This window comes from Oncorhynchus nerka, linkage group LG22, assembly GCF_034236695.1.
Source record: "Oncorhynchus nerka isolate Pitt River linkage group LG22, Oner_Uvic_2.0, whole genome shotgun sequence".
NCBI lineage: Eukaryota > Metazoa > Chordata > Actinopteri > Salmoniformes > Salmonidae > Oncorhynchus > Oncorhynchus nerka.
In genome coordinates, this window is record NC_088417.1 from 13,132,626 (window position 1) to 13,159,274 (window position 26,649).

Below are 26,649 nucleotides of genomic sequence, written 5' to 3' on the forward strand. Positions count from 1 at the left end.
TTGAGTCAACATGCATTTTGAGTCAACATGCATTTTGAGTCATTTTGAGTCATTTTACATTTACAATAATTTTGAGTAACCAAAATTAACCTTAAAACATTGGGCCATATTTAATCAGAGCCAGTAATTTGTTTGGCTGATTAGGGCTTTTACATCCCTTATGATTAGATGTAGTAAAATCATCCAAACACACTATTTGTACTGCTATTGACAATGGCTCCCATGACAAATCAATGCCAATCAACTTTGTCAACTGAAATAGTGGTGTTTCAATTGACTAAACCAGTGTTTCCCAAGCTGTGGGGGGTCAGTCTGCTGGGGTATTGTCAATAGGAGGCGCTATACATTTTGGCCCGGCTCTGTCATATGTGTAAGTTGGCCTCTAAATGAGTTTGGGAACTAATAGACTACACTACTACATGCATGTACATTGTGTACAGTTATTCTTGGGGAGGCAGGTAGCCTAGTGGTTAGAGCATTGGGCCAAGAACCGAAAGGTTGCTGGATCGCATCCCAGGGCTTACAATGTAAAATTATTTATATTTTTTATTTAACTAGGCACGTCAGTTAAGAACAATTTCTTATTTTCAATGACAGCCTAGGAACAGTGGGTTAACTGCCTTGTTCAGGGGCAGAACGACAGAATTTTGCCTTGTCAACTCTGGGATTTCATCTTGCAACCTTTCGGTTACAAGTCTAACACTCTAACCACTAGGCTACCTGCCGCCACAAATCTGTCGTTCTGCCCCTGAACAAGTTAGTTAACCCACTGTTCCCTGGTAGGCCGTCATTGCAAATAAGAATTTGTTCTTAACTGACACGTATAGTTAAATCTCGGTCTGACAGTATGGACTCACAAATCTGCTGTTCTCTCTCTATTAGAACTGCAGGAACGGGTCATAGATTAGAGTGCATTTTGTAATAATGTGATTTACTCCCGATCACTGATTTGTGATGGCCCATAAAGAGCTCTACTTTTGGGCAACAGGATTGGCAAGGAGCAGCTTTCAAAAAAATTAGATGTTATGATGGGCCAACGGAAGCCAAGTTGCAACTCAAGCATCGTTGGCCCCACGCAAGCCAGACCCGACCTAGGGGCCCTTTTCAATGAGCTAAGCAGCTCACTCCCAAGGCTTGGCAGCCTGCACTTCTCCCAGGGACAATCTTTAAATGCGATTAAGTTGATGAAATTTCAGAATTCAGATAACAGTCGTGGGAATTAAAAACATGTGGGGCTTGCGCCAAACACACACCATCCGCTCGCCAGTTTCCTTTCACTGGCATCCTGAGATCCAGATTCATACCTTCCTTTAATCTCAACATTAATTCAAACACAGTGGTGAATGGAAGAGGAGAGAAAATGGAGGGAGAGAGAGAGAGAGAGAGAGAGAGAGAGAGAGAGAGAGAGAGAGAGAAATAGGGGTAATTCGCAAGGTTTTTTTTGTTGCTGTTGTTGGAATATGCCAAGGCAACCTCTTTTCGAATTATTCTGTAAAACACACACACACACACACACACACACACACACACACACACACACACACACACACACACACACACACACACACACACACACACACACACACAACACAACACAACACATCTGGTCCATATTTGAGTTTACTGTGTGAGTATCGCCTTTCTCTCAGTGGTGTTTTTGAGAATTTCCTGGTACTTCTAATGGTTTCAATACATGCTACAACGTCTATCAGAAGCCATTGTGAACATTCATGCTGAATCAATACGAGATTGAATATGATCCCTTATTGATGTCAACTGTTAAATCCACTTCAATCAGTGTAGATGAAGGGGAGGAGAGGGGAGGTTAAAGAAGGATTTTTAAGCCTTGAGACAATTGAGAAATGGATTGTGAATGTGTGCCATTCTGAGTGTGAATGAGCAAGACAAAAGATTTAAGAACCGAGTATGGTACTAGGTGCCAGTCACACCGGTTTGTGTCAAGAACTGTAGTGCTGCTGGGTTTTTCCATGCTCAATAGTTTCCTGTGTGTATCAAGAACAGTCCACCACCCAAAGGACATCCAGCCAACTTGACACAACTGTGGGAAGCATTGGAGTCAACATTGGCCAGCATCCCTGTGGAACGCTTTCGACACCTTATAGAGTTCAAGCCCCAACGAATTGAGGCTGCTCTGAGAGCAAAAGTGTGTTTGTGTGTGTGTGTGTGGGGGGGGGTTGGTATACTCAGTGTATATACTACTCTCCTTCTTCGACTGTCCCCATAGGATAACCCTTTTTGGTTCCAGGAAGAACCATTTTGGGTTTCATGTAGAAACCTCAAAACGGTTCTAATTGGAATCAAAAGCTTTTTTATTCAAAGGGTTCTCCTATGTGGATAGTCAAATTACCCTTTTAGGTTCTAGATAGCACCTTTTTTTTCTAACAGTGTACATGAATAGGTTCATTGATGTCTTTTCCACAACAGTATCTCATTGTAATGTACATACCAGGTTGCCACTCCAACTCATTTCCATATCTCTTTCAAGACAATAAAAACAATGATAACCAGTAGGTATTTATGATGTAACGAGTCCTCTGTTTGATGTGTGGAGCCTCATGAAAAGTGTGTAGTGGCTCCCTCTCTTTGTCATAGATACAGCCTGTTATGGAAGAGAACCACAATATATGGGGATGTAGGGGTGTGTGAAAGTTACCCTGCAGCCATGTTGGGTTGGAATAATACATCTCAAATGTCTAATCTAAAACAAACTATAATTGGATGCTCAAGACCATTCACTGAAAACCCCTTTATTGGCTGCAATTGCGGCAAATGCAATGTTAATACACCACAGATTTGACATTTGACTTTAATTGTAGCCCCAGTGTTTTACAGGAAGTTCAATCCAATGTTAGAAGTATACCTGAAGTTTGGCTCTAAGTTGATCAACCTGCGGACACCGCCATATGTGAGCACAATATTTGATTCATAACGTAATTAAATGAGGGAGTCACACTTTCTACATGACAGAGATAGCTGAGTGTCCCTACTATAGGACAGTGTCCATATCAGGATAGCATCACGTTTCTATGGAAGTCTGAGTCACAAGGCATTGGTGTCAGAAGTGGGATCATTAATCCTTAAAGAGAGATGGAAGTGTCTCTTCGGGAGTTTACAGGAGTGTTCCCCTGCTCAGTGTCAGGCTCCTAACACAGTTAGGGGCTGACACACGCCTAGGGAGCTCTGTCTCACACGTTTTGAGCTAGTGTCAGCATCTCGCTGACTTAAATGGAAGGTGCCAATTTGTTAGCTGAATTTGATACCTTGCTTAGAGTTATGGATCCATAGTTAGGAATATTACACGTACTTGTTTGTTGTGATGAAAACCTGCCAACATCTTGTTTGGATCTGCCATGAACTGAGTGGGCTTTTCTGCTTCCTGGTTAGATGTTGTTACACGTTTGAAGGTAAGACCCAGGTGCAGACAATGTTGAAGTAACAAAAGTTTATTAATTTGAACACTGGCAGGCAAAGGTACAGGACGGCAGGCAGACTCAGGGTCATGGTCAGGGCAGGCAGAGGTCGGTAATCCAGAGTAGTGGGGCAAAGGTACAGGATGGCAGGCAGGGTCAGGGTCATGGTCAGGGCAGGCAGAGGTCGGTAATCCAGAGTAGTGGGGCAAAGGTACAGGATGGCAGGCAAGGTCAGGGCCAGGGCAGGCACAAAAGACAACTGGGAAAACAAGAAAATAGACAAGGCAGGAGCAAGGGGTAGAACTCTGGTAGGTTTGAAGAACAAAACGAACAGGCAACAGACAAACAGATAACACAGGTATAAATGCACAGGGGATAATGGGGAAGATGGGCAACACCTGGAGGAGGGATGGAGACAATCACAAAAACAGGAGAAACAGATCAGGGTGTGACAGTACTAATCGACTGAACCAGCTGAAGCATTTCCATTCAGGGGTTTGTTCTTGTTCACTTCACACTGTTTTATCATACTTTTTCCCTGCAAGACATCCAGACACCTCTGCTCTGCATCGTCCCCTAATCACTCCTATCAACATCTCTAAGCAACCCGTCCAATCAGCCATCAACCAGACAGTCGGCCAATCATCACTAGTTGTTGAGCTCTGTTTTATCCATCACATTTGACTTTAGAGGTCACCATGTGTTTAGGTTGGTCCAAACATGGATGGCCACCGGCCTGCCAAAACTATCACTGGGATATTACTGGCCCTGGTCAGCAGGGAAACCTGTAATACAGTACTGTATTAGGATTAATGGAGGCGGATTACTTTATCCTGGCCTATTAGGATGGGACCAGACAGGTTAAGCTATGTGAACTGGAAACCATATAACTGGGCTGTGAGGTCTCCACTCTGTCAATGACAAGTATCTAATGTTACCCTACAGTCGGTGGAGTATTGCGCGATGAATAGTTAGTTGCGAGTGTTTGCATCGAATATGATTTAGTAAAATGCATTGTGTTTTTAAAGTATGGCCTTACTGATGACATGAGACCAGTTATGAAATTGTTGAAATACAAATGTTTATTCGTCCTAATAAAGTTAACATTTGTCTCGTAGTCTTATTACTTTTTCATCACGAGGAAAAACGGAACCATAACTAGGAAGTAGTTACACTACTACTATTTGACTTGACAGACCCTCTAATGTTGTGTAAACTATTCAATCTGAATTATGCAGTGGACCTCAGTATCCGAGAAACCTTAGAGGATCATTTCTCTCTCTTTCAGGTCACACAGGGTGCCTGGTTAAGTCCCTGTGCTTCACCGGTATGGCTTTCCTGCTGCTGTCCATCATCTACCAGGTTACCATCAACAGTCTGCTAGCAGGAGACAACATAGAACCCAACTTCAACTGTGAGTACCAATCTTCTCTACTACACTCCCATTAAAGTGTGATGTCAAAAAATATATAATAATAAAAAAATAAAAATATATAAACGCAATATGTAAAGTGTTGGTCCCATGTTTCATGAGCTGAACTATAGTATCCCAGATATTTTTGACCTTGTACTGGGGACAATAAAAGGGTTGAAGTCTGTAGAGGGAGCATCCACCCCAGTAAGTGGGACATGGGCCGGCTGGGGCTGCAGGGTGGGGGTGAGCGGAGGTTACAGCCCAGTCCACGCCTAGATCAGGTTACCCACTGGCCCGACAGCAGGTTTTTCAGACCAGAACCTGAGACCTGGTCTGCTTCGCGGCCCAACACAGGCCCCGCTGTTGCTGCTGCAAACCACTGGCACAAATCTCTCCGAGTAGCAATATAAGCCACAACATCTGCACTCAAGATGGGGATAAACATAATGAAAATAAAAAAACTCCCTCACTCCCATGCTGCCCTGACAGAAGTGCATTCAAACCCCGACCGAAAATTTAGAGCGAAGGTGGTCTGTCTCACATGTAGAGTACAATCATAAAATGTTTTAAATTATGTGCGGGGTCTTCAAGTTGCATAAGAACCCTTGAAACACCTGTCTGACCCTAGTGTTAGCATGCACGGTGTTACGTCAAAAGACTTATCGAAAACAATCGATCAAAGAACTTCAGCGATTCACCAAGTTTTGAAAAACCAAGTGTAACTTTGTGTGCAATGTATATTTATTGGGTTAAAAAGTTGGAATTATGTATCACCTGTAAGCCTCCGTCTAGACGCTGTTCTCTTGTAAACAGCTGAGTTAACATACTTTTTTCTCTCAAATACCACGGGACAATTCCATAATACTGATGAAAATAGGCTGCCAAACATAATACAGTGGAAGTTACGGCAGTCCTGAAGTCAGTTGCAGTCAGAATGCAATGAACAGATAATATAAGCAGAAATAATATTGGACACTACAGAGGGTGCTCTTGGGTAGTGTACACCATAGACGGTGCTCTTGGGTAGTGTACACCATAGACGGTGCTCTTGGGTAGTGTACACCATAGACGGTGTTCTTGGGTAGTGTACACCATAGACGGTGTTCTTGGGTAGTGTACACCATAGACGGTGTTCTTGGGTAGTGTACACCATAGACGGTGTTCTTGGGTAGTGTACACCATAGACGGTGTTCTTGGGTAGTGTACACCATAGACGGTGTTCTTGGGTAGTGTACACTATAGACGGTGCTCTTGGGTAGTGTACACTATAGACGGTGTTCTTGGGTAGTGTACACTATAGACGGTGTTCTCGGGTAGTGTACACTATAGACGGTGTTCTTGGGTAGTGTACACCATAGACGGTGCTCTCGGGTAGTGTACACCATAGACGGTGCTCTTGGGTAGTGTACACTATAGACGGTGTTCTTGGGTAGTGTACTCTATAGACGGTGCTCTCGGGTAGTGTACACTATAGACGGTGTTCTTGGGTAGTGTACTCTATAGACGGTGCTCTTGGGTAGTGTACACCATAGACGGTGCTCTTGGGTAGTGTACACTACAGACGGTGTTCTCGGGTAGTGTACACCATAGACGGTGCTCTTGGGTAGTGTACACCATAGACGGTGCTCTTGGGTAGTGTACTCTATAGACGGTGCTCTTGGGTAGTATACACCATAGACGGTGCTCTTGGGTAGTGTACACTACAGACGGTGTTCTCGGGTAGTGTACACCATAGACGGTGCTCTTGGGTAGTGTACACCATAGACGGTGCTCTTGGGTAGTGTACACCATAAACGGTGCTCTTGGGTAGTGTACACCATAGACGGTGCTCTTGGGTAGTGTACACCATAGACGGTGTTCTTGGGTAAATAATAGTGTTCACTATAGACGGTGCTCTTGGGTAGTGTACACCATAGACGGTGCTCGTGGGTAAATAATAGTGTTCACTATAGACGGTGCTCTTGGGTAAATCATAGTGGACACTATAGACTGTGCTCTTGGGTAAATAATAGTGGACACTATAGACGATGCTCTTGGGTAAATCATAGTGGACACTATAGACTGTGCTCTTTGGTAAATAATAGTGGACACTATAGACGATGCTCTTGGGTAAATCATAGTTGACACAATAGACTGTGCTCTTGGGTAAATAATAGTGGACACTATAGACGGTGCTCTTTGGTAAATAACAGTGGACACTATAGACAATGCTCTTGGCTAAATAATTGAGGACACTATAGTTACAATCCATGACTGCAAAGCTACTTGGCTCGTTAGCTATAGCTACACTGTAAGCTAGCTTGCCATACTAGAAAGTAATATAAACATGTTGAGAAAAAAGTTACTAAAAGAAACGTGTTTTATTATCTTCTGAATCAATTTGGTTGTCCTGTCTTGATTATAGAAGTTCTATTTTGCTATCTCACAAAATTAAAGAGATCTCTTTGACGCGACATTTAGTCAGTGAATCAGGCCTTCTCCATGGTAGTCAGAGACTCTTTCTGCCATACATGTCTTCAAACTACCGTAAAACCCCCTAAGTAGGCCCTTACCGAAGGACATTTTTGAGTGGTTAAATGCTACGCCCTTAAACAATTCCCTTAGGTAAGTGAACATTATTCCTTAAGGGAAACACTTAAGATGTTTTATACAACCGAGCCTTGGCACTTCCTGTAATGCTCGTCTGAAGAAGAGGATCAAAGCGCAGCATGGTATGTGTTTCATGATTATTTATTCAAACTGAACACCGAAACAAAATAACAAAGTGGAACAAAACGAAACAGTTCTGTCTGGTGCAGAAACACAAAACAGAAAACAACTACCCCCTCCCAAAGGTGCAGACTCCAGCCGCAAAACCTGACTCTAAAGGGGAGGGTCCGGGTGGGCCTCCTTTACGGTGGCGGCTCTGGTGCGGGACGTAGACCCCCCTCCACCTCTGGCTCTCCCCACTTTGGTGGCGCCTCTGGTGCGGGGACACTCGCCGCCAACCCCGGACTGGGGACCTTCGTTGCTGCAGGCTCCGGACTGGGCACCCTCGTTGCTGCAGGCTCCGGACTGGGCACCCTCGTTGCTGCAGGCTCCGGACTGGGCACCCTCGTTGCTGGCCCCGGACTGGGTACCGTCGTCGCTGGAGGCTCCGGACTGGGCACCGTCGTCGCTGGAGGCTCCGGACTGGGCACTGTCGCCGCTGGAGGCTTCGGACTGGGCACCGTCGTAGCTGGAGGCTCCGGACCGGAGAACGTCGCTGCTGGAGGCTCCGGACCGGAGAACGTCGCTGCTGGAGGCTCCGGACCGGAGAACGTCTCTGGAGGCTCCGGACCAGAGTCCGTCTCTGGAGGCTCCGGACCGGAGACCGTCGCTGGAGGCTCCAGAACGGAGACCGTCGCTGGAGGCTCCGGACTGGAGACCGTCGCTGGAGGCTCCGCATTGGAGGGCGTCATTGGAGGCTTCCTGCCATGACTCCTCACTGGAGGCTTTGTGCCATGACTACTCACTGGAGGGTTCGTGCCACGGATCATCACTGGAGGCTTCGTGCCATGTATCATCACTGAAGGCTTCTTGCTATGGATCATCACTGGAGGCTTCGTGCCATGGATCATCACTGGAGGCTTCGTGCCATGGATCATCACTGGAGTCTTCGTGCCATGGTTCATAGATAATATAACCCTCTCTATGGCCGGGAAGTGACACTTCCCTTCCATCCCCTTCCATGTACTGGGCTCGGTTCCATAAAACATCTTAAGTTAATTTCCACCTTATCTTTTTACTTAAAGTTTCCTTAACTTTAAGTCAGTTGCACAAAACATTTTAAGGCTAATTTCCCCCTTAAAATAAGTGCTTCCTTCAGTATGAATATTAATGTAAACAACATTTGTGTAAGTAAATTTTGCTTTCCTCTGCCCTGGTTTCAAAAGGAAAACATCCACCAGCTAGCTAGCTAGGTAGCTAAATAGTGTGCACAATCCATGGCTACAAAGCCAGCTGGCCAGCTGGCCAGCTAGCTACCTACTCAGTAAATTAGCTTGATGTGCTAGAAACTAATAGAAACATGTTGAGATAAAAGTAACCAAAATAAATGTCTTCAAACTAACATGTCTAACATGTCTTCAAACTACTGTAAAACCACAAATAGAACAATGACATTATGCCCTTACCTACAGAAATGTTTGAGTGGCTTTATGTATCGCCCTTAATTAATTCCCTTCGCTGAAGGTAAACACTTAAGATGTTTTGTGCAACCAGGCCCTGCCCTTCCATTTCTTATGTAGTGGCCCTTCTCTTCCATTCCTTATGTACTGGCCCTTCTCTTCCTTCCCTTATCTAGTAACCTTCTCTTCCATCCCTTATCTAGTGGCCCTTCTCTTCCTTCCCTTATGTACTGTCCCCTCTCTTCCATTCCTTATGTAGTGGCCCTTCTCTTCCATCCCTTATGTACTGGCCCTTCCATCCTTTATGTACTGGCCCTTCCATCCTTTATGTACTGGCCCTTCCATCCTTTATGTACTGGCCCTTCCATCCCTTATGTACTGGCCCTTCCATCCTTTATGTACTGGCCCTTCCATCCCTTATGTACTGGCCCTTCCATCTGTTATGTACTGGCCCTTCCATCTGTTATGTACTGGCCCTTCCATCTGTTATGTACTGGCCCTTCCATCTGTTATGTACTGGCCCTTCCATCTGTTATGTACTGGCCCTTCCATCCCTTATGTACTGGCCCTTCCATCTGTTATGTACTGGCCCTTCCATCTGTTATGTACTGGCCCTTCCATCCTTTATGTACTGGCCCTTCCATCCCTTATGTATTGGCCCTTCCATCCCTTATGTACTGGCCCTTCCATCTGTTATGTACTGGCCCTTCCATCTGTTATGTACTGGCCCTTCCATCCTTTATGTACTGGCCCTTCCATCCCTTATGTATTGGCCCTTCCATCCCTTATGTACTGGCCCTTCCATCTGTTATGTACTGGCCCTTCCATCTGTTATGTACTGGCCCTTCCATCTGTTATGTACTGGCCCTTCCATCCCGTATGTACTGGCCCTTCCATCTGTTATGTACTGGCCCTTCCATCCTTTATGTACTGGCCCTTCCATCTGTTATGTACTGGCCCTTCCATCCTTTATGTACTGGCCCTTCCATCCTTTATGTACTGGCCCTTCCATCCCTTATGTACTGGCCCTTCCATCCCATCCTTTATGTACTGGCCCTTCCATCCTTTATGTACTGGCCCTTCCATCCTTTATGTACTGGCCCTTCCATCCCTTATGTACTGGCCCTTCCATCCCATCCCTTATGTACGGGCCCTTCCATCCTTTATGTACTGGCCCTTCCATCCTTTATGTACTGGCCCTTCCATCTGTTATGTACTGGCCCTTCAGTCTGTTATGTACTGGCCCTTCCATCTGTTATGTACTGGCCCTTCCATCCTTTATGTACTGGCCCTTCCATCCCTTATGTACTGGCCCTTCCATCCCTTATGTACTGGCCCTTCCATCCCTTATGTACTGGCCCTTCCATCCTTTATGTACTGGCCCTTCCATCTGTTATGTACTGGCCCTTCCATCCTTTATGTACTGGCCCTTCCATCTGTTATGTACGGGCCCTTCCATCCCTTATGTACTGGCCCTTCCATCCCATCCTTTATGTACTGGCCCTTCCATCCTTTATGTACTGGCCCTTCCATCCCTTATGTACTGGCCCTTCCATCCTTTATGTACTGGCCCCTCCATCCTTTATGTACTGGCCCTTCCATCCCTTATGTACTGGCCCTTCCATCCTTTATGTACTGGCCCTTCCATCCCTTATGTACTGGCCCTTCCATCCTTTATGTACTGGCCCTTCCATCTGTTATGTACGGGCCCTTCCATCCCTTATGTACTGGCCCTTCCATCCCATCCCTTATGTACGGGCCCTTCCATCCTTTATGTACTGGCCCTTCCATCCTTTATGTACTGGCCCTTCCATCTGTTATGTACTGGCCCTTCCATCTGTTATGTACTGGCCCTTCCATCTGTTATGTACTGGCCCTTCCATCCTTTATGTACTGGCCCTTCCATCCCTTATGTACTGGCCCTTCCATCTGTTATGTACTGGCCCTTCCATCCCTTATGTACTGGCCCTTCCATCCCTTATGTACTGGCCCTTCCATCCTTTATGTACTGGCCCTTCCATCTGTTATGTACGGGCTGTTCCATCCCCAACTAGTTCTCACAGTCTCACGTCAGTATTAGACGCTTATCCATGTTTCTTAAACATCAAATTAACTCCAAATGTTTAAGGTTAGGGTTAAATGTATGCATTAACTCAGAAATCTTAAGGTTAGACATGAACTCAGAATGGTTAAGGTTTGGGATAGGCTTAAAACAAAAACTCAAAAACACCTTTCCATTGCTGGATTTGAACTTGCAACCTTTGTAATCAGAGACAGATGCTTACATCCATCCATCTTTCCCATCAACTATGAACTCGCAAAACCAAAACCAACTTGAAGGTTTCAGTGCTCACTGTTGCCCCTAGTTGCCGGTTTCCACGTCAAATACTGACTTGTATCACGGATGACCTGGCTGTCCATCCCTTATCTACCGTTCCTTCCAACACAGAACATGACTGAATCCTTATATGATTGGATGATTTGTATTCCATCTGGATTCATGTCAGCTTACATTTCTCTTATTCTTTTACTTAGAGCTAATGGACATGACCACATTGGTCCTCCGTGACAGGGCGAGTGTTGTACTGTGGTTGGCATGGTAAGATGGACACCTGGGGAAGTGAACGCGAGTGTCTACGCCCCCAGACGTGGCGGCTGTCTCCCAGGGTCCTCAGCATGGCTCTCAAAGGTCAAAGTTTGGTGCCCCAGGGGAACCAATGGGAACCCAGCAGAGCACGGTGTGCTGGTGGTAGGCCCAGGCACACGTCAGACAGATGTGAGAGGTTGTTTGTGTGTCACTCTGCTTTGCCTCACTACATCAGTCCACCTCTGTTCCAGATCACCCTTTTATACTCTTATTTCACTCTCTGGCATTCCTGTTGATGTCTCATTCCTCCATGCTAGCGTTCTTTCTCATGTAGGCTACCTCCGCAAAATGCCCTCCTGAAACCCCTCCTCAATCACGTTCCTTCAGTTCCTTTGCGTTGTGACACGTTGTCGCCAAAGGTGTAAAGGTTAAGCTCCAGCATAGCTCCTGTCTCCTCTCTACTATACAGTAGTATGAAGAGCAAATTATTCTCTACCTCAGTGGATCCCAAACTGTGGGGGTAGTATACTATAATATACTACTGTATAGTATATTATATTATAACTATATTATTATTATTGTTCCTCAATGCTGGAAGGGGGCCCTGAGTGAAAACATTTCAGAACTCCTGCTCTAACTAACCTCTGTTGAATTTTGCTGTTACTCTTAGGTCATACTATTTACTCCGTGTTACAGTATACACTGAGTGTACCAAAGATTAGGAATGCCGTCCTAACATTGAGTTGAACCCCTTTTTGCCCTCAGAACAGCCTCAATTCGTCAGGGCAGGGACTCTACAAGGTGTTGAAAGCGTTCCACAGGGATGCTGGCCCATGTTGACTCCAACGCTTCCCACAGTTGTGTCAAGTCGACTGGATGTCCTTTGGGTGGTGGACCATTCTTGATACATACGGGGAACTGTTGAGCTTTAAAAACCCAGCAGAGTTGCAGTTTTAGACTGCACCTGGCACCTACTACCATACCCCGTTCAAAGGCACTTCAGTCTTTTGTCTTACCCATTCCCCCTCTGAATAGCACACATACACAATCCATGTCTCAATTGTATTAAAAATCTGTCTTTTGGAGGCCTACCGAGTGGTGCAGACCTGGGTTCGATCCCAGGCTGTATCACAATTGGCCCAGCGTCATTAGGAGTTCCTTGGGGGCGGCACACAATTGGCCCAGCGTCATTAGGGGAGCGTCGTTAGGGGAGCGTCATTAGGAGAGCGTCGTTAGGGGATGGTTTGGCTGGGGGGGCTTTACTTGGCTCATCGTGCTCTTGTGGCGGGCCAGGTACCTGTAGGTGGACCTTGGTCATCAGTTGAATGGTGTTTCCTCTGACAGATTGGTGCGGTTGGATGTTAAGAAGTGTGGTTTGACGGGTCATGTTTCAGAGGATGCTTGACCTTTGCCTCCCAAGCCCATTGCGTTGCAGCGATGAGACAATATCTACTGATTAAATTGGATTTAACTTTCACCTGGATTCACCTGGTCAGTCACTGTTATGGAAAGAGCAGGTGTTCTCAATGTTTTGTACACTCAGTGAATATAAGGATAATATCATTGGAAACACTCATTACAATCCTTACAGAAAAAACATATGATTTCAGATGTGGAAAAAATGTGAAAACATTTGCAACACTTCACAGGGGATCACATGTATTCACATATGTAGTTTCATGTTAGCACACGTTGCTTTACATGTTGTCACATGTTATCACATTAAATTCACATAAGATCAAGATCGTGTGTTTTTGGAACACTGTGTGTGTTTTTTCTGTAAGGGAATCCTCCACAGTAGCTGGTTGGACTCGATTTCTTAACCAGAATCATGATGATTGATATGGCCTCTAATCTGTAGCTACATTAACACAGCACACTTACTATTAACTCACCTCTACTTCTAAAAGTTAGACATGTTGACAGTTTCCAATTATGGTACTGGTAAACTGCCTTTACATTAAGTTTACAGGCGTTCGTTATTGTTTTTCCTCACGCTGGTGACAGTTCTGTTCCATTGTCAGGGAAATGCTGCGCTTGGCTTGGTGTGCATCTTCAGGGAGGACTTTCAGCATGATATAACCTACAACAGACTGTAGCACTGTGGTAATAACGTAGTGTCCCCGAAGAACACTGTGTTCAAACAAGCTATGGATTGATACTTTGGAGTCATTGTTTGGCCTTGCTGAAACGTCAGGGACCTGAACATCTGTTCTAGTAATAGCCTCGTTCTAATTCTATGCACACTCTTAGAACAAAAGGGTTCCAAAACCATTCATCGGCTGTACCCATAGGAAAACCCTTTTGGGTTTCACGTATAACCCTTTTGGGTTCCACTTAGAACCCTTTGGAACTGAACTGAAATGAACTGACACCAAGTGATGTTATAGAGAACATTGCCAACATCTATTTTCTACTGTCTCTCTAGATAGTGATGTCATATGGGGCTTTAAAACAAAAGTTTAGGTGGTTTTATCATGGGAATCAGTATTCCTACTTTTATTGCTTTCTGACTTTCTATTCATAGCAGTAGACTAGAGTCTACTATCTCAAAGTGTGTCACGGGATCTCACATCTGTTTACTGCTGACAGGAGAACCTTACAGTACAATAAACCTGATTGGTTGGGAATGTTCTGCGCTGTGTTGAGTTGCAAGGGAGGCAGAATCCATCAAATTCACACTTTGCTAATCTTGCACTGCGGAAAGAGGAGTTTAATTAGATCTTGTCAAAATGATTACATAATCTGTGGGCTTTTGTTTGGCTCTGCAATATATGTTATTGCAATCCAAGTTTACCAAAGTGCGGGCTTGGTTGAATTCCAGCCTGGGATTTCAATTGAGCAAACTGATGTGAACTATGCCCATATGAACTTTCACTTCTGACAGCATTTGATGCACTGCATTATGTTGAGGATCCCTGTTAGCAGCCTTCAACAGTCAGCGGTTCATTGCAGTGCACTTCGTTGACCAGCAGCTATGACATCACAGCGCTAGCTAAGGGGGAAGCCAAGCCCAAACAAGAAGCACACCTTCACACAGGGAAGGTTATCTGATTGTCCAACAGTCAACACCATTTCCTTTGTTTTTATATTTCCTCCAGGTCCAAGTGGCCTTTGAGTATGTTATGGTGGTGTGTGTACTGCACTGTACTGTATGGGCTTGAAGGGGGGGAGGGGTGGCTAGTCAACATGGCCTTAACAACAAGATACTAATAGAACTTTAGGAAAACTCCACGAGGCGCACGCTCACTTATCGCCCTCGCCACTGTATCCTCACTGCACCCCGACGCGAGCTCGGTGTATTTCCTGGTCTTACACAAAAATGGCATCTCCCTGCCTCTGTCTCTGTTGGCAGGGAATACATCTCCACTGTATAGAATATTCCGGGGAGGGGGCATGCAGCCCTCAGAACGCTGAGTGAAGTGAAGGAGCGAGAGAGGGAGCGAAAACAAGTAGCCCTTCTGTGGAGGCAACCCTAGGTGAAGTCAGAGATGAAAGGTGGATTAAAAATGTGCCTGGCTACTATAAGAGAGTGCTGTGGCGGGAGTAAGGGGCTGCTATGTGAAGAGAGACTGGGACTGGGACATCTGAGATAGTGTAGTCTACAGTTGAACTGCCCTTGTAATGTGAGGTAAGTCAAACGTGCGGGTTTTGTCTCCCGAGTGGCACAGCGGTCTAAGGCACTGCATGTCAGTGCTAGAGGCGTCACTACAGACCCTGATTCGATTCCAGGCTGTATCACAACCGGCCGTGATTGGGAGTCCCATCGGGCAGTGCACAATTGTCGTTAGGGTTTGGCCGGGGTAGGCCGTCATTGTAAATAAGAATTTGTTCTTAATTAAGTGACTCCTGTTTTTGTCATTAATAGCTCTGAGTGTCCTGCTATAAAATAATCCTCTTCCCCAGGATGTGCAGCCCAATTCACAACAAAAACAATCCATCACACCATGGAACTATGAGCCACGTTTCACAGGGATGCAGGCAGCACGGACCAAGGAGAGGATGGGTCCTGACAACTTTCAGTTTCCACTAGCTACGTTATTGGTCAGAATTAATGTAAACAAAATGTCAAACCCAATAATAACGTTGTAGATGTGTCCCACAGTAGGCTGTGTGGAGGTGGGAGGCGAAAAGCATCTGTGCCAGAGCTTCAGTCATATCTTCTCCCTCTGGATTGGACCCCTTGTCCCGACTAATAACAGTGAAGAATAGTGACATTTTGCAAAAAGATCTTGTTTCAAATCATCGATTTAGCGGCCTTGCCTTGAGTGGGCCCCTCGATTTGGCCCTCTACTGACTTGGCCTCGGATGTGTGCTTGGTCAGTCAGCGAGGGAGCTGCAGCCATGTTTACCAGGTGTACGTCCGTCCGTTTGTCTGTCCATCTGTTTCCAATTGAATTGGAGAAGTAGAGGTTAAGATGAGGTCATCATGAAGAGACTTCCAGGAAGGAACAGGTCTTTATGTCTTATGTCCTCCTCTATCGCCATAACTACACAAAAACTCAATGTCTGTAAGCCCAACCAAAAACGCAATTAGCTCTCAGTACTGAAGCATAACAATCCACAGAGGACCTCGGTCTTTGATATTCCCCACCAAAAATTACATGACTGCAATTGAATCCCACAATGCACATAAACTGAAAGTATTTCCCTGTTTTCTTTTAAAGGAATTTCTATGGTAGTTTGCATTTTTTTTACAAGATGTCTCAACCACAATTTGTTTACATTGTCGAAGCATTGTACAGACTTGTAGGAGTCTGGTTTGGTACATTTCCCATGTTGTTCAGAAAGACTCTTTTGGGGTGTGTTTGGCCTTGTTTTCCCAGAACAGCCATCATCTGTAGAATAACCCACTTTCAGCCATATGAAAACATTGTGCTCCGCAGCACAGACAGCCTCTAAAATGGCTCACTCTCAGCAGAAGGAAACCACTGTTGTTTTTCTGCTGGGGGATTGTTTTTAGACTGTCGAGACCACAGGTGTTTCTGAATTGCTCATTGTTGTTTTGGAAAAAATTAACTGTTACAAGCTGTCTCGAATGAACACGAGAAATAGAAACTCAAAGAAAACTATTTGAAGGTCCTTTTGTTCTTCCTCGTGTCCTTCCTACCTTCCTAACAGCTTGCTCTCTCTCCTTTTTATGTGCTATTTGTATGGACACGCTGGAGGCCTCACTCTCCTCGTTTTATTGTCCACCTCCTTTGAGTTATGACCTAATGCCCAGATGATTTCCACCATTCCTGTGACCATGACATCATAGAGTGATAAAGAGAGAAAGACTAAGGGAAGTAGCAGTAAATCTGCACTAAATTCACTACGTACAGAAATCGGTGTTAGGCTAACCCAGGTATGTAGCATGATCTAGGCAGGGGCGTTGTATCCGTCTTGACAGACAAGTGTTATAATTAGGACTTCTGAGGCTTTGTTGATCCACCAGATCTACCAGATCACTGTCCAGGGGTACAGTATATACAGGGACTACCAGATTACTGTCCAGGGGTACAGTGTATACAGGGAATACTGTACTGCATTACCCCTGGACAGTGATCTGGTACTGGTATTCCCTGTATATACTGTACCCCTGGACAGTGATCTGGTAGTCCCTGTATATACTGTACCCCTGGACAGTGATCTGGTACTGGTAGTCCCTGTATATACTGTATCCCTGGACAGTGATCTGGTACTGGTACTCACTGTATATACTGTATCCCTGGACAGTGATCAGGTACTGGTTATCCCTGTATATACTGTATCCCAGGACAGTGATCTGGTAGTCCCTGTATATACTGTACCCCTGGACAGTGATCTGGTACTGGTTATCCCTGTATATACTGTATCCCAGGACAGTGATCTGGTAGCCCCTGTATATACTGTACCCAGGGACAGTGATCTGGTACTCCCTGTATATACTGTACCCAGGGACAGTGATCTGGTACTCCCTGTATATACTGTATCCCTGGACAGTGATCTGGTAATCCCTGTATATACTGTACCCCTGGACAATGATCTGGTATTCCCTGTATATACTGTACCCCTGGACAGTGATCTGGTACTGGTAGTCCCTGTATATACTGTACCCCTGGACAGTGATCTGGTATTCCCTGTATATACTGTCTCCCTGGACAGTGATCTCAAATCAAATCAAATCAAATGGATTTATAAAGCCCTTCTTACATCAGCTGATATCTCAAAGTGCTGTACAGAAACCCACTCAAGTGACGCATCCCTCCTAGGGAACAGCAAGCAATGCAGGTGTAGAAGCATGGTCACTCGGAAAAATTCCCTAGAAAGGCCAGAACCTGGGAAGAAACCTAGAGAGGAAACAGGCTATGAGGGGTGGCCAGTCCTCTTCTGGCTGTGCTGGGTGGAGATTAAAACAGAACATGGCCAAGATGTTCAAATGTTCATAGATGACCAACAGGGTCAAATAATAATAATCACAGTGGTTGTCGAGGGTGCAACAGGTCAGCACCTCAGGAGTAAATGTCAGTTGGCTTTTCATAGCCGATCATTCAGAGTATCTCTACCGTTCCTGTTTTCTCTAGAGAGTTGAAAACAGCAGGTATGGGACAGGTAGCACGTCTGGTGAACAGGTCAGGGTTCCATTGCCGCAGGCAGAACAGTTTAAACTGGAGTAGCAGCACGGCCAGGTGGACTGGGGACAGCAAGGAGTCATCAGGCCAGGTAGTCCTGAGGCATGGTCCTAGGGCTCAGGTCCTCTGAGAGAGCGAAAGAAAGAAAGAAAGAAAGAAAGAAAGAAAGAAAGAAAGAAAGAAAGAAAGAGAGAGAGAGAGAGAGAGAGAGAGAGAGAGAGAGAGAGAGAGAGAGAGAGAGAGAGAGAGAGAGAGAGAGAGAGAGATTAGAGAAAGCATACTTAAAATCACACAGGACACCGGATAAGACAGGAGAAATACTCCAGATATAACAGACTGACCCTAGCCCCACGACACATAAACTACTGCAGCATAAATACTGGAGGCTGAGACAGGAGGGGTAGGGAGACACTGTGGCCCCATCCAACAATAACCCCGGACAGGGCCAAACAGGCAGGATATAACCCCACCCACTTTGCAAAAACACAGCCCCCACACCACTAGAGGGATATCTTCAACCACCAACTTACCATCCTGAGACAAGGCCGAGTAAAGCCCACAAAGATCTCCGCCACGGCACAACCCATCTGGTACTGGTAGTCCCTGTATATACTGTACCCCTGGACAGTGATCTGGTACTGGTATTCCCTGTATATACTGTACCCCTGGACAGTGATCTGGTACTAGTATTCCCTGTATATACTGTACCCCTGGACAGTGATCTGGTACTGGTAGTCCCTGTATATACTGTACCTCTGGACAGTGATCTGGTACTAGTATTCCCTGTATATACTGTACCTCTGGACAGTGATCTGGTACTGGTAGTCAATGTATATACTGTACCTCTGGACAGTGATCTGGTACTAGTATTCCCTGTATATACTGTACCCCTGGACAGTGATCTGGTACTAGTATTCCCTGTATTTATTGTACCCCTGGACAGTGATCTGGTACTAGTATTCCCTGTATTTATTGTACCCCTGTACAGTGATCTGGTACTAGTATTCCCTGTATATACTGTACCCCTGGACAGCCCTGGATGTTATTACACCACTGCGTTATTATGTGCCACCACATCATTGCGCTCCCTGCACCCTGCACCCATTAGCAGGGAGCTGCTAAACAGCTGTTGTAGTCACAACTATGCTCCACAAAACCTCTCTCTCTCCCTTCCCTTCTCTCACACTTCTCCTCTCTTTCCCTCTTTCTCTTTCTCACTTTGTCCCTTCTCTTTGACACTCTCTCTCTTTCTCACTTTGTCCCTTCTCTTTGACACTCTCTCTCTCTTTCTCACTTTATCCCTTCTCTTTGACACTCTCTCTCTCACAATTTCTCCTCTCTTTCTCTCTTTCTCACACTTTCTCCTCTCTTTCTCTCTTTCTCTCTTTCTCTCTTTCTCTCTTTCTCACTTTGTCCCCACACTCTCTTTCTCTTTCTCACTTTGTCCCCACACTCTCTCTCTCTCTCACTTTGTCCTCTCTCTCTCTCTCTCTCTCTCTCTCTCTCTCTCACTTTGTCCCCTCTCTCTCTCACTTTGTCCTCTCTCTCTCTCTCTCTCTCTCTCTCTCTCGCTCTCTCTCTCTCTCTCTCTCTCTCTCTCTCACTTTGTCCTCTCTCTCTCTCTCTCTCTCTCTCTCCTCTTCACTTTGGCCCCACTCTGACACTCTCTTTCTCTCATGTAATATGTATACTGTAGCTGCTAACTAAAGATAATGCAAAATAACACCTGTTGGTTTGGAGGCCTTTGAATAACAAGGGATAGGTTAGTCTGTCACTGAAAATAACTAACTACTGTCATCCTGCAGTCTGCCCATAGGCTTTTTCCTTGTGGAGATAGAGGGACTAAAATTCTACTTATCTTTTCAGAGACAAACATTTTTAGCCAAATTTAGAGTTTATTTTTACCAGAGCATTGTAAGTAACTTTTAAAAATGATTTTATATTGTAAATCCAAAATTGGCCTATTCCCATTATCCCAGTTTTCACACTTAACAATACGCGCTTTCACCGTTACGCTCTGAGACATTCTTCTACATGGGGTCATTTACCACTTTAATGGACAAATACATTATTCTGTCAGGCCTGAATCAATTTACTGAACCTACTATAAGCATCCAGAAATATAAACACACAAATCTAAAGCAACGCGAGGCGCCACGACTCTACACCACTCCTGTGACGGATGGACTTTTTCAGACGTTGAAAACCTGGACTCTTTACATCAGCTGAGTCAGAAAACCTCCATGCACCGTAGTTAGAAAACAGCTCATCAAACACGCATGACATTTTCCCATGTGCCCCGGCATAAATCTGGGTCCATAATATTGTATTAATGAGAGAATAAATTCACATGGATGTATGAACTTGGTTTGGCAGCACTTCATCATTGGAGTGCGTTGTGGTTGTAGCCTTCCCTCATAGACAATGTCCAGGCTGTATTATAACCATAACATATTGGGGTGGCGGAGAGTGAAGGAGGGGGGGGGGGGGGTGAAGGAGGGGGGTGCACATGATGTAAGCGAGAAACTGACGTAAACAAACGCCCCCTCCTCTTTATTGGCTTAGCCATGGGAACAATATAATGGGGATTCATTAAAGGAACCTTGCATAGTTCGCTGTCTTGCAGCCAATAGCAACACATACAGTACATTTATCGTAGTATACTTTGCCAATCGCCAGGTGCTGTATCCATCAGAGAGAAACGTATACTGAACAAAAATATCAATTCGTTTAATTAGCTATAGTTCATATAAGGAAATCAGTCAATTTAAATAAATTCATTAGTTCCTAATCTATGGATTTCACATGACTGGACAGGCCCACCCACTTGGGAGCCAGGCCCAGCCAATCAGAATGAGTTTTCCCCCATTACAGACAGAAATACTCCTTAGTTTCACCAGCTGTTTGGGTGGCTGGTCTCAGACGATCCCACAGGTGAAGAAACCGGATGTGGAGGTCCTGGGCCGGCATGGTTACACCTGGTCTGCGGTTTGGAGGCCAGTTAGATGTACAGCCAAATGTTCTAAAAGTACGTTGGAGGCGGCTAATGGTAGAGAAATTAACATTTAATTATCTGGCAACAAGTCTGGTGGACACTCCTGCAGTCAGCAAATCAACTGTATTGTGTGACAAAACTGCACATTTTACAGTGGCCTTTTATTGTCCAAAAGGTGCACCTGTGTAATGATCATGCTGTTTAATCAGCTTCTTGATATGCCACACCTGTCAGGTGGATGAATTATTTTGGCAAAGGAGAAATGCTCACTAACAGGGATGGAAACAAATGTGTACACAAAATTTGAGAGAAATAAGATTTTTGTGATTATGGAACATTTCTGGGATCTTTTAATTCAGCTCATGAGACATGGGACCAACACTTTACATGTTGTGTTTATATTTTTGTTCAGTATTCTTGCTGGTAGCTGGCATCAAAACAGCTGAGCCAGAGAGGTTCATTTTGAGAATAGTGACTAGAATGTTAACTAATCCCTCATAGAAATAGCTCAACTCAATTACAAAGCGGTTAATATGTAACTACAGTATGTGTTAATGCAGGGTCCTTACTACAGTTATTACTGTGTAGTTACATAAGTATAAGGGCAACTTAAGGTAAGGTGTTACCGAGAAACGTATTGTTGATAAAGTTGAATGAATTTAACTTAAGTACAGAAATGACTTCCTCAGCATATAGTACTGTAACTATTGCAGTTAAATTCCTTTTTTAAACAGGCCGTTTTCATCATGAGCCATCTCAGTGGAGAACATGTCTTCTCATCCGTGGAGGGCCTATAGCCAGGCAATTAATGAGCTGACGACAGAGCTAATTAGCACTGACTCATTGATCTGTCGTTAGGGTAACTATCCTCAGATCAGATGGGAGGATAGGGGTGCGGGGGCAGTGAGTTGGGAGTTCGCACTTAGCTGTAAGACAGCTGTAAATCCCAACTCTCTCACCCGGAGGGGGCCTTTCGCATACATAGAAATGTCCCTGGAAACAAAAAGCCCATCGGCTCAAAGACTTTCAAGAAAATAAAAAGGTAGTTTGATTTGCCCCGTGTCATTAAATCAATGTACAGCAGAGTTGCATGTCATAAACACACTCGGTCTGAAGTATGTTCAAACAAGAGGGAGGAGAAGGGAAGAGCGAGAAGGAATCGTCTGCTAATTGCATGAGTCGTGTGAGTCACAGAGGATGACAGCTTACTGTGAGGCGGAGTGCGTTCCAAGAGGCTGTCGAGGTGCATGGCCGCCCCGTGTGAGTGTGTGTTTGTACGGTTCACCTTCACTAACATTTGGTTTAGACCTGTGTTACTGTCATAATGAGGGTCAGTGTGCATGTGAAACCACTGGATTCAAGATTCAATTCTTCATGTATGTAATCTGGGAATCATTTGAAAAGATGAAGTGTGTTTGCACCCCGGTGTGTCCATAGAAAGTGTATCCAGTCCAAAAATAGATAGCATGCACTTTTTTCAGTGTATGCTAATGTTGCTCAGGTCTTCACCGCTCATTGCTGAATAATGGGGAGGCTCTGCAGGAAGTGCTTCAGGAAGGCATGCCATTTGGGCAGTCACCATCTTGAATCCATCTCAAGAGTTTTGAATAATGGTCCACTCTGTTGAATGAACATTTAGACGTCTATGTTTTGTCTTTTTTCAGGTTCAACGTGGGAGAAGTCGGTGCGACAGCTGGGCTTGGAAAGGTAAGACACCAATGCTTTTACATTTAATCAAACTAGTCTACTAGTGTATATAGAACAGTTTAATTTGTATACAGTGCATTCGGAAAGTATTCAGATCCCTTGACCCTAACCCTTTATCCTAACTCCTAACCTTAAACCCTGCCCCTAGCCTAGCTAACGTTATCCAGCTAGCTATCATTAGCCACAACAAATTAGAATTTGTAATATATCATACATTTTGCTCATTTGCAATACACTGTATATATATTCACGGCGCAGGGGTCTAAGGCACTGCATCTCAGTGTTTACAGACACCCTGGTTCAATTTCATGATTGGGAGTCCCATAGGGCGGCGCACAATTGGCCCAGCGTCGTCCGGGTTTGGCCGGTGTTGGCCGTCAATGTAAATAAGAATTTGTTCTTAACTGACTTGTCTAGTTTAATATATATATTTTTTGTTTTTGTGTGGGTAAGGGGTGAGTATCCTCCCACCCCTTACATAGGACAAGAAAGTTGACTTATTCTAATGTACATCGCAACTATGCATTCTAAGGCATAGTGTCACAGTACTGAAGATGTTCAATTGAGCTCAACTGAATGATTACGTTTAAGTTTACATGCAAATCCACAAGTTAAAAAACAGTGGCTGAACACAAACAGTCCAGGTTCCATTCTCATCACTCTGGTGGGGCTTAATCGCAGCACACAGACGAGTGTGTTTTCCCAAGTGAGTCATCCATAGGCCCTGCTGCTCAGCAATGGTTATTTCAGGAGCGTGACTTTAGCTATGTTTCCCTTCACTTTTTTTCCAGAGATTTTTTGTTGACATTTAGAAAGTGTGCATTGAAAATAGATGCAACAATTGCCTGCTATGGTGGGTTTTCAGTGGATCGATAAAAACAACTGGACGTAATGACGTCACACAAACATGTGACGTTTATCTGTTTCACATCTCAGGTAGCCCGCAAAAGCCACTGTCTTGATACACTGTACATACAAAAGTATGTGGACACCTCTTAAAATGAGTGGATTCGGCTATTTCAGCCACAACCATTGCTGACAGGTGTATAAAATCGAGCACACAGCCATCAAATCTCAACAGACTAACAGCGTAGCCTAGTGGTTAGAGCGTTGGACTAGTAACCAAAAGGTTACAAGATCGAATCCTTGAGCTGACAATGTACAAATCTGTCGTTCTGCCCCTGAACAAGGCAGTTAACCCACTGTTCCTAGGCCGTCATTGAAAATAAGAATGTGTTCTTAACTGACTTGCCTAGTTAAATAAAGATAAAATATATATATATATATTTTTTTTATCAGTTAGTCAAATTTCGACCCTGCTAGAGCTTCTGTAACTGGTCAACTGTAACTGCTGTTACTGTGAAGTGGAAAAGTCTAGGAGCAACAACGGCTCAGGCGGGAAGTGTTTGGCCGCATAAGCTCACAGAATGCGACCCGCCGAGTGCTAAATCATGTAGCGCGTAAACATCATCTGTCCTCGGTTGCAACACTCACTATGGAGTTCTAAACTGTCTCTGGAAGCAACGTCAGCACAAGAACTGTTTGTCGGGAGCTTCATAAAATGGGTTTCCATGGCCGAGCAGCCTCATACATACCTAAGATCACCATGCGCAATGCCAAGCATCGATTGAAGTGGTGTAAAGCTTGGAATCTGGAGCAGTAGAAATGCGTTCCCTGGAGTGATGAATCACACTTCACCATCTGGCAGTCTGACTAATTAATATGTGTTTGCCAGATGCCAGGAGAACGCTACCTGCCTGAATGTATAATGCATACTGTAAAGTTTGGTGGAGGAGGAATAATGGTTTGGGGCTGTTTTTCATGGTTCAGGCTAGGCCCCTTAGTTCCAATGAAGGGAAATCGTAACGCTACGGCATACAATGACATTCTAGACAGTTCTATGTTTCCAACTTTGTGGCAACAATTTGGGTAAGGCCCTTACCTGATTTAGCATGACAATGCCCCCGGTGTGGAAGAACTTGACTGGCCTGCACAGAGCCCTGACCTCAACCCCACCGAACACCTTTGGGATGACTTGGAACGCTGACTGTGAGCCAGGCCTAATCGCCCAACATCAGTTCCCGACCTGAATGGAAGCAAGTCCCCACAGCAATGTTCCAACATTTAGTGGAAAGCCTTCGCAGAAGAGCGAAGGCTTTTATAGCAGCAAAGGGGAGACCAATTCCATATGAATGCCCATGATTTTGTAATGAGATGTTCGACGAGCAGGTGTCCACATACTTTTGGTCATGTAGTGTATTTCAATGGGTTTACATGATTCATTGAAATGACCATTTAACAGCAGGAAATATCCCAGACTTTACCTTTAATGTGGATTTGTGATGCTGCTTTCTGTGAACATAGACAGAAACATTTTGATCGACATAACATCAACAGACAGACATCGGGACCACAACAGAGAGACATATTGTGACCACAGCATCTGCCATTCTCCCAAATATAATATATAAAAACATCTAAATGTCAAATATAATCCCATGTCTAAATACGGACATCCAAACAAAGTATTGACAGATGTCAGTCCATTTTCTCCCTTCCAGGCATATTATGGTTAGAAAACAGACGTCTCATTCACTACGAGGGTTAAGTCATGATTACACACTGTCCAAGGCTTTATTGATGCATTCGAAAGCTTGAAAGCGAGATACGTGCCTCGTCCCAAGCTGTGTTTAGCTGGAACGGCCAGCCGTAAAATAATAGACTCAGCCAAAGCAGAGGTTTGGTGTTTTCTCAAGTCTGCACCCAAACTACATTGTGTCATGACGATTGTAGTGGGCGTTTATTTTCCCAGCATCGGCTGTTATTATGGTTGGTGCGGCCGTCGGGTTCACAGACATTACGATTGTTTAACTGTCGCTCATATCCTTATGCCACATGTGGTGTAAAAATAGTAAATCGTCCCAGTCTTCCGCGCTGTGCCGCGAGGCTAATTAGCACGACCATTAAAGGGTTTCCAAGGTGATCTGTAGCCACAGGTGCTGTGATGTCACCTGCCCAGTATTGAAAGTGTTACTGCTCACTTGGTTAAAGCAACAGCCGAAGGGGCAAGGGCCAACCTTAATGTTTAGAGTCATATTGCCGCCATGAGGGAAGCTACTGGCATTCCTCAGGGGATAATTATTATTTTGTCTGGTGGGGGGTGGGTGGGGGGGTGGGGGTAACTATGACAGTCGTTCCAATGGCTCCCTGTCTGTCTGTCTCTGTCTGTCTGGGAAATTAGCAGGACTGAATCTTGATTACCTCTGTTGACATATGGGCTTAGCCTAATGGCCTTGTTGATATCTTTTCGCACACTCTATAACAGGTGTGTCAAACATAAGGGCCATGAGGATGTCTAATCTGGTCCGTGGGGGCTTTGAGTTGAAACATTTATTTGTACTTATTTATTTACATTTACATTTAAGTCATTTAGCAGACGCTCTTTTCCAGAGCGACTTACAAATTGGTGCATTCACCTTATGACCTCCAGTGGAACAGTAGTGCATCTAAATCTTTTCAGGGGGAGGGGGGCGAAATGAGTGTATTTCTTTGGTGGTGGTGGTGGGGGGAGGGGAGCGAAGTCAATATGCTTTAAACTGTGTAGAAATTATAATAGACCTACTACATTCATACAGTTTCTTGATCGTTTCCAGCTAATCTCAGAAATTAAAGATAGAGTCAGGGAGCGTTGGAAATTCCAAAAATTATGGATAAAGGAATTATGTTTTAAACATTTTGACGCCGTGGAAATACAATCAATTTTCAGCTCCGGCC

General features: G+C 44.7%; 1 protein-coding gene across 1 annotated transcript in view; it reads left to right on the top strand.

Annotated features, from left to right (window-relative positions):
- The window catches only part of LOC115104872 (piezo-type mechanosensitive ion channel component 2-like), a gene marked incomplete at its 3' end in the record, with an annotated part of 132,502 nt that overhangs the window by 46,682 nt on the left and 59,171 nt on the right, over nt 1-26,649 (top strand). Inside the window, exons 3-4 of the mRNA XM_065006788.1 lie at nt 4,720-4,845; nt 22,833-22,875. Of these exons, the coding sequence (XP_064862860.1) occupies nt 4,720-4,845; nt 22,833-22,875 (169 nt within the window). The remainder of the gene's footprint in view (nt 1-4,719; nt 4,846-22,832; nt 22,876-26,649) is intronic.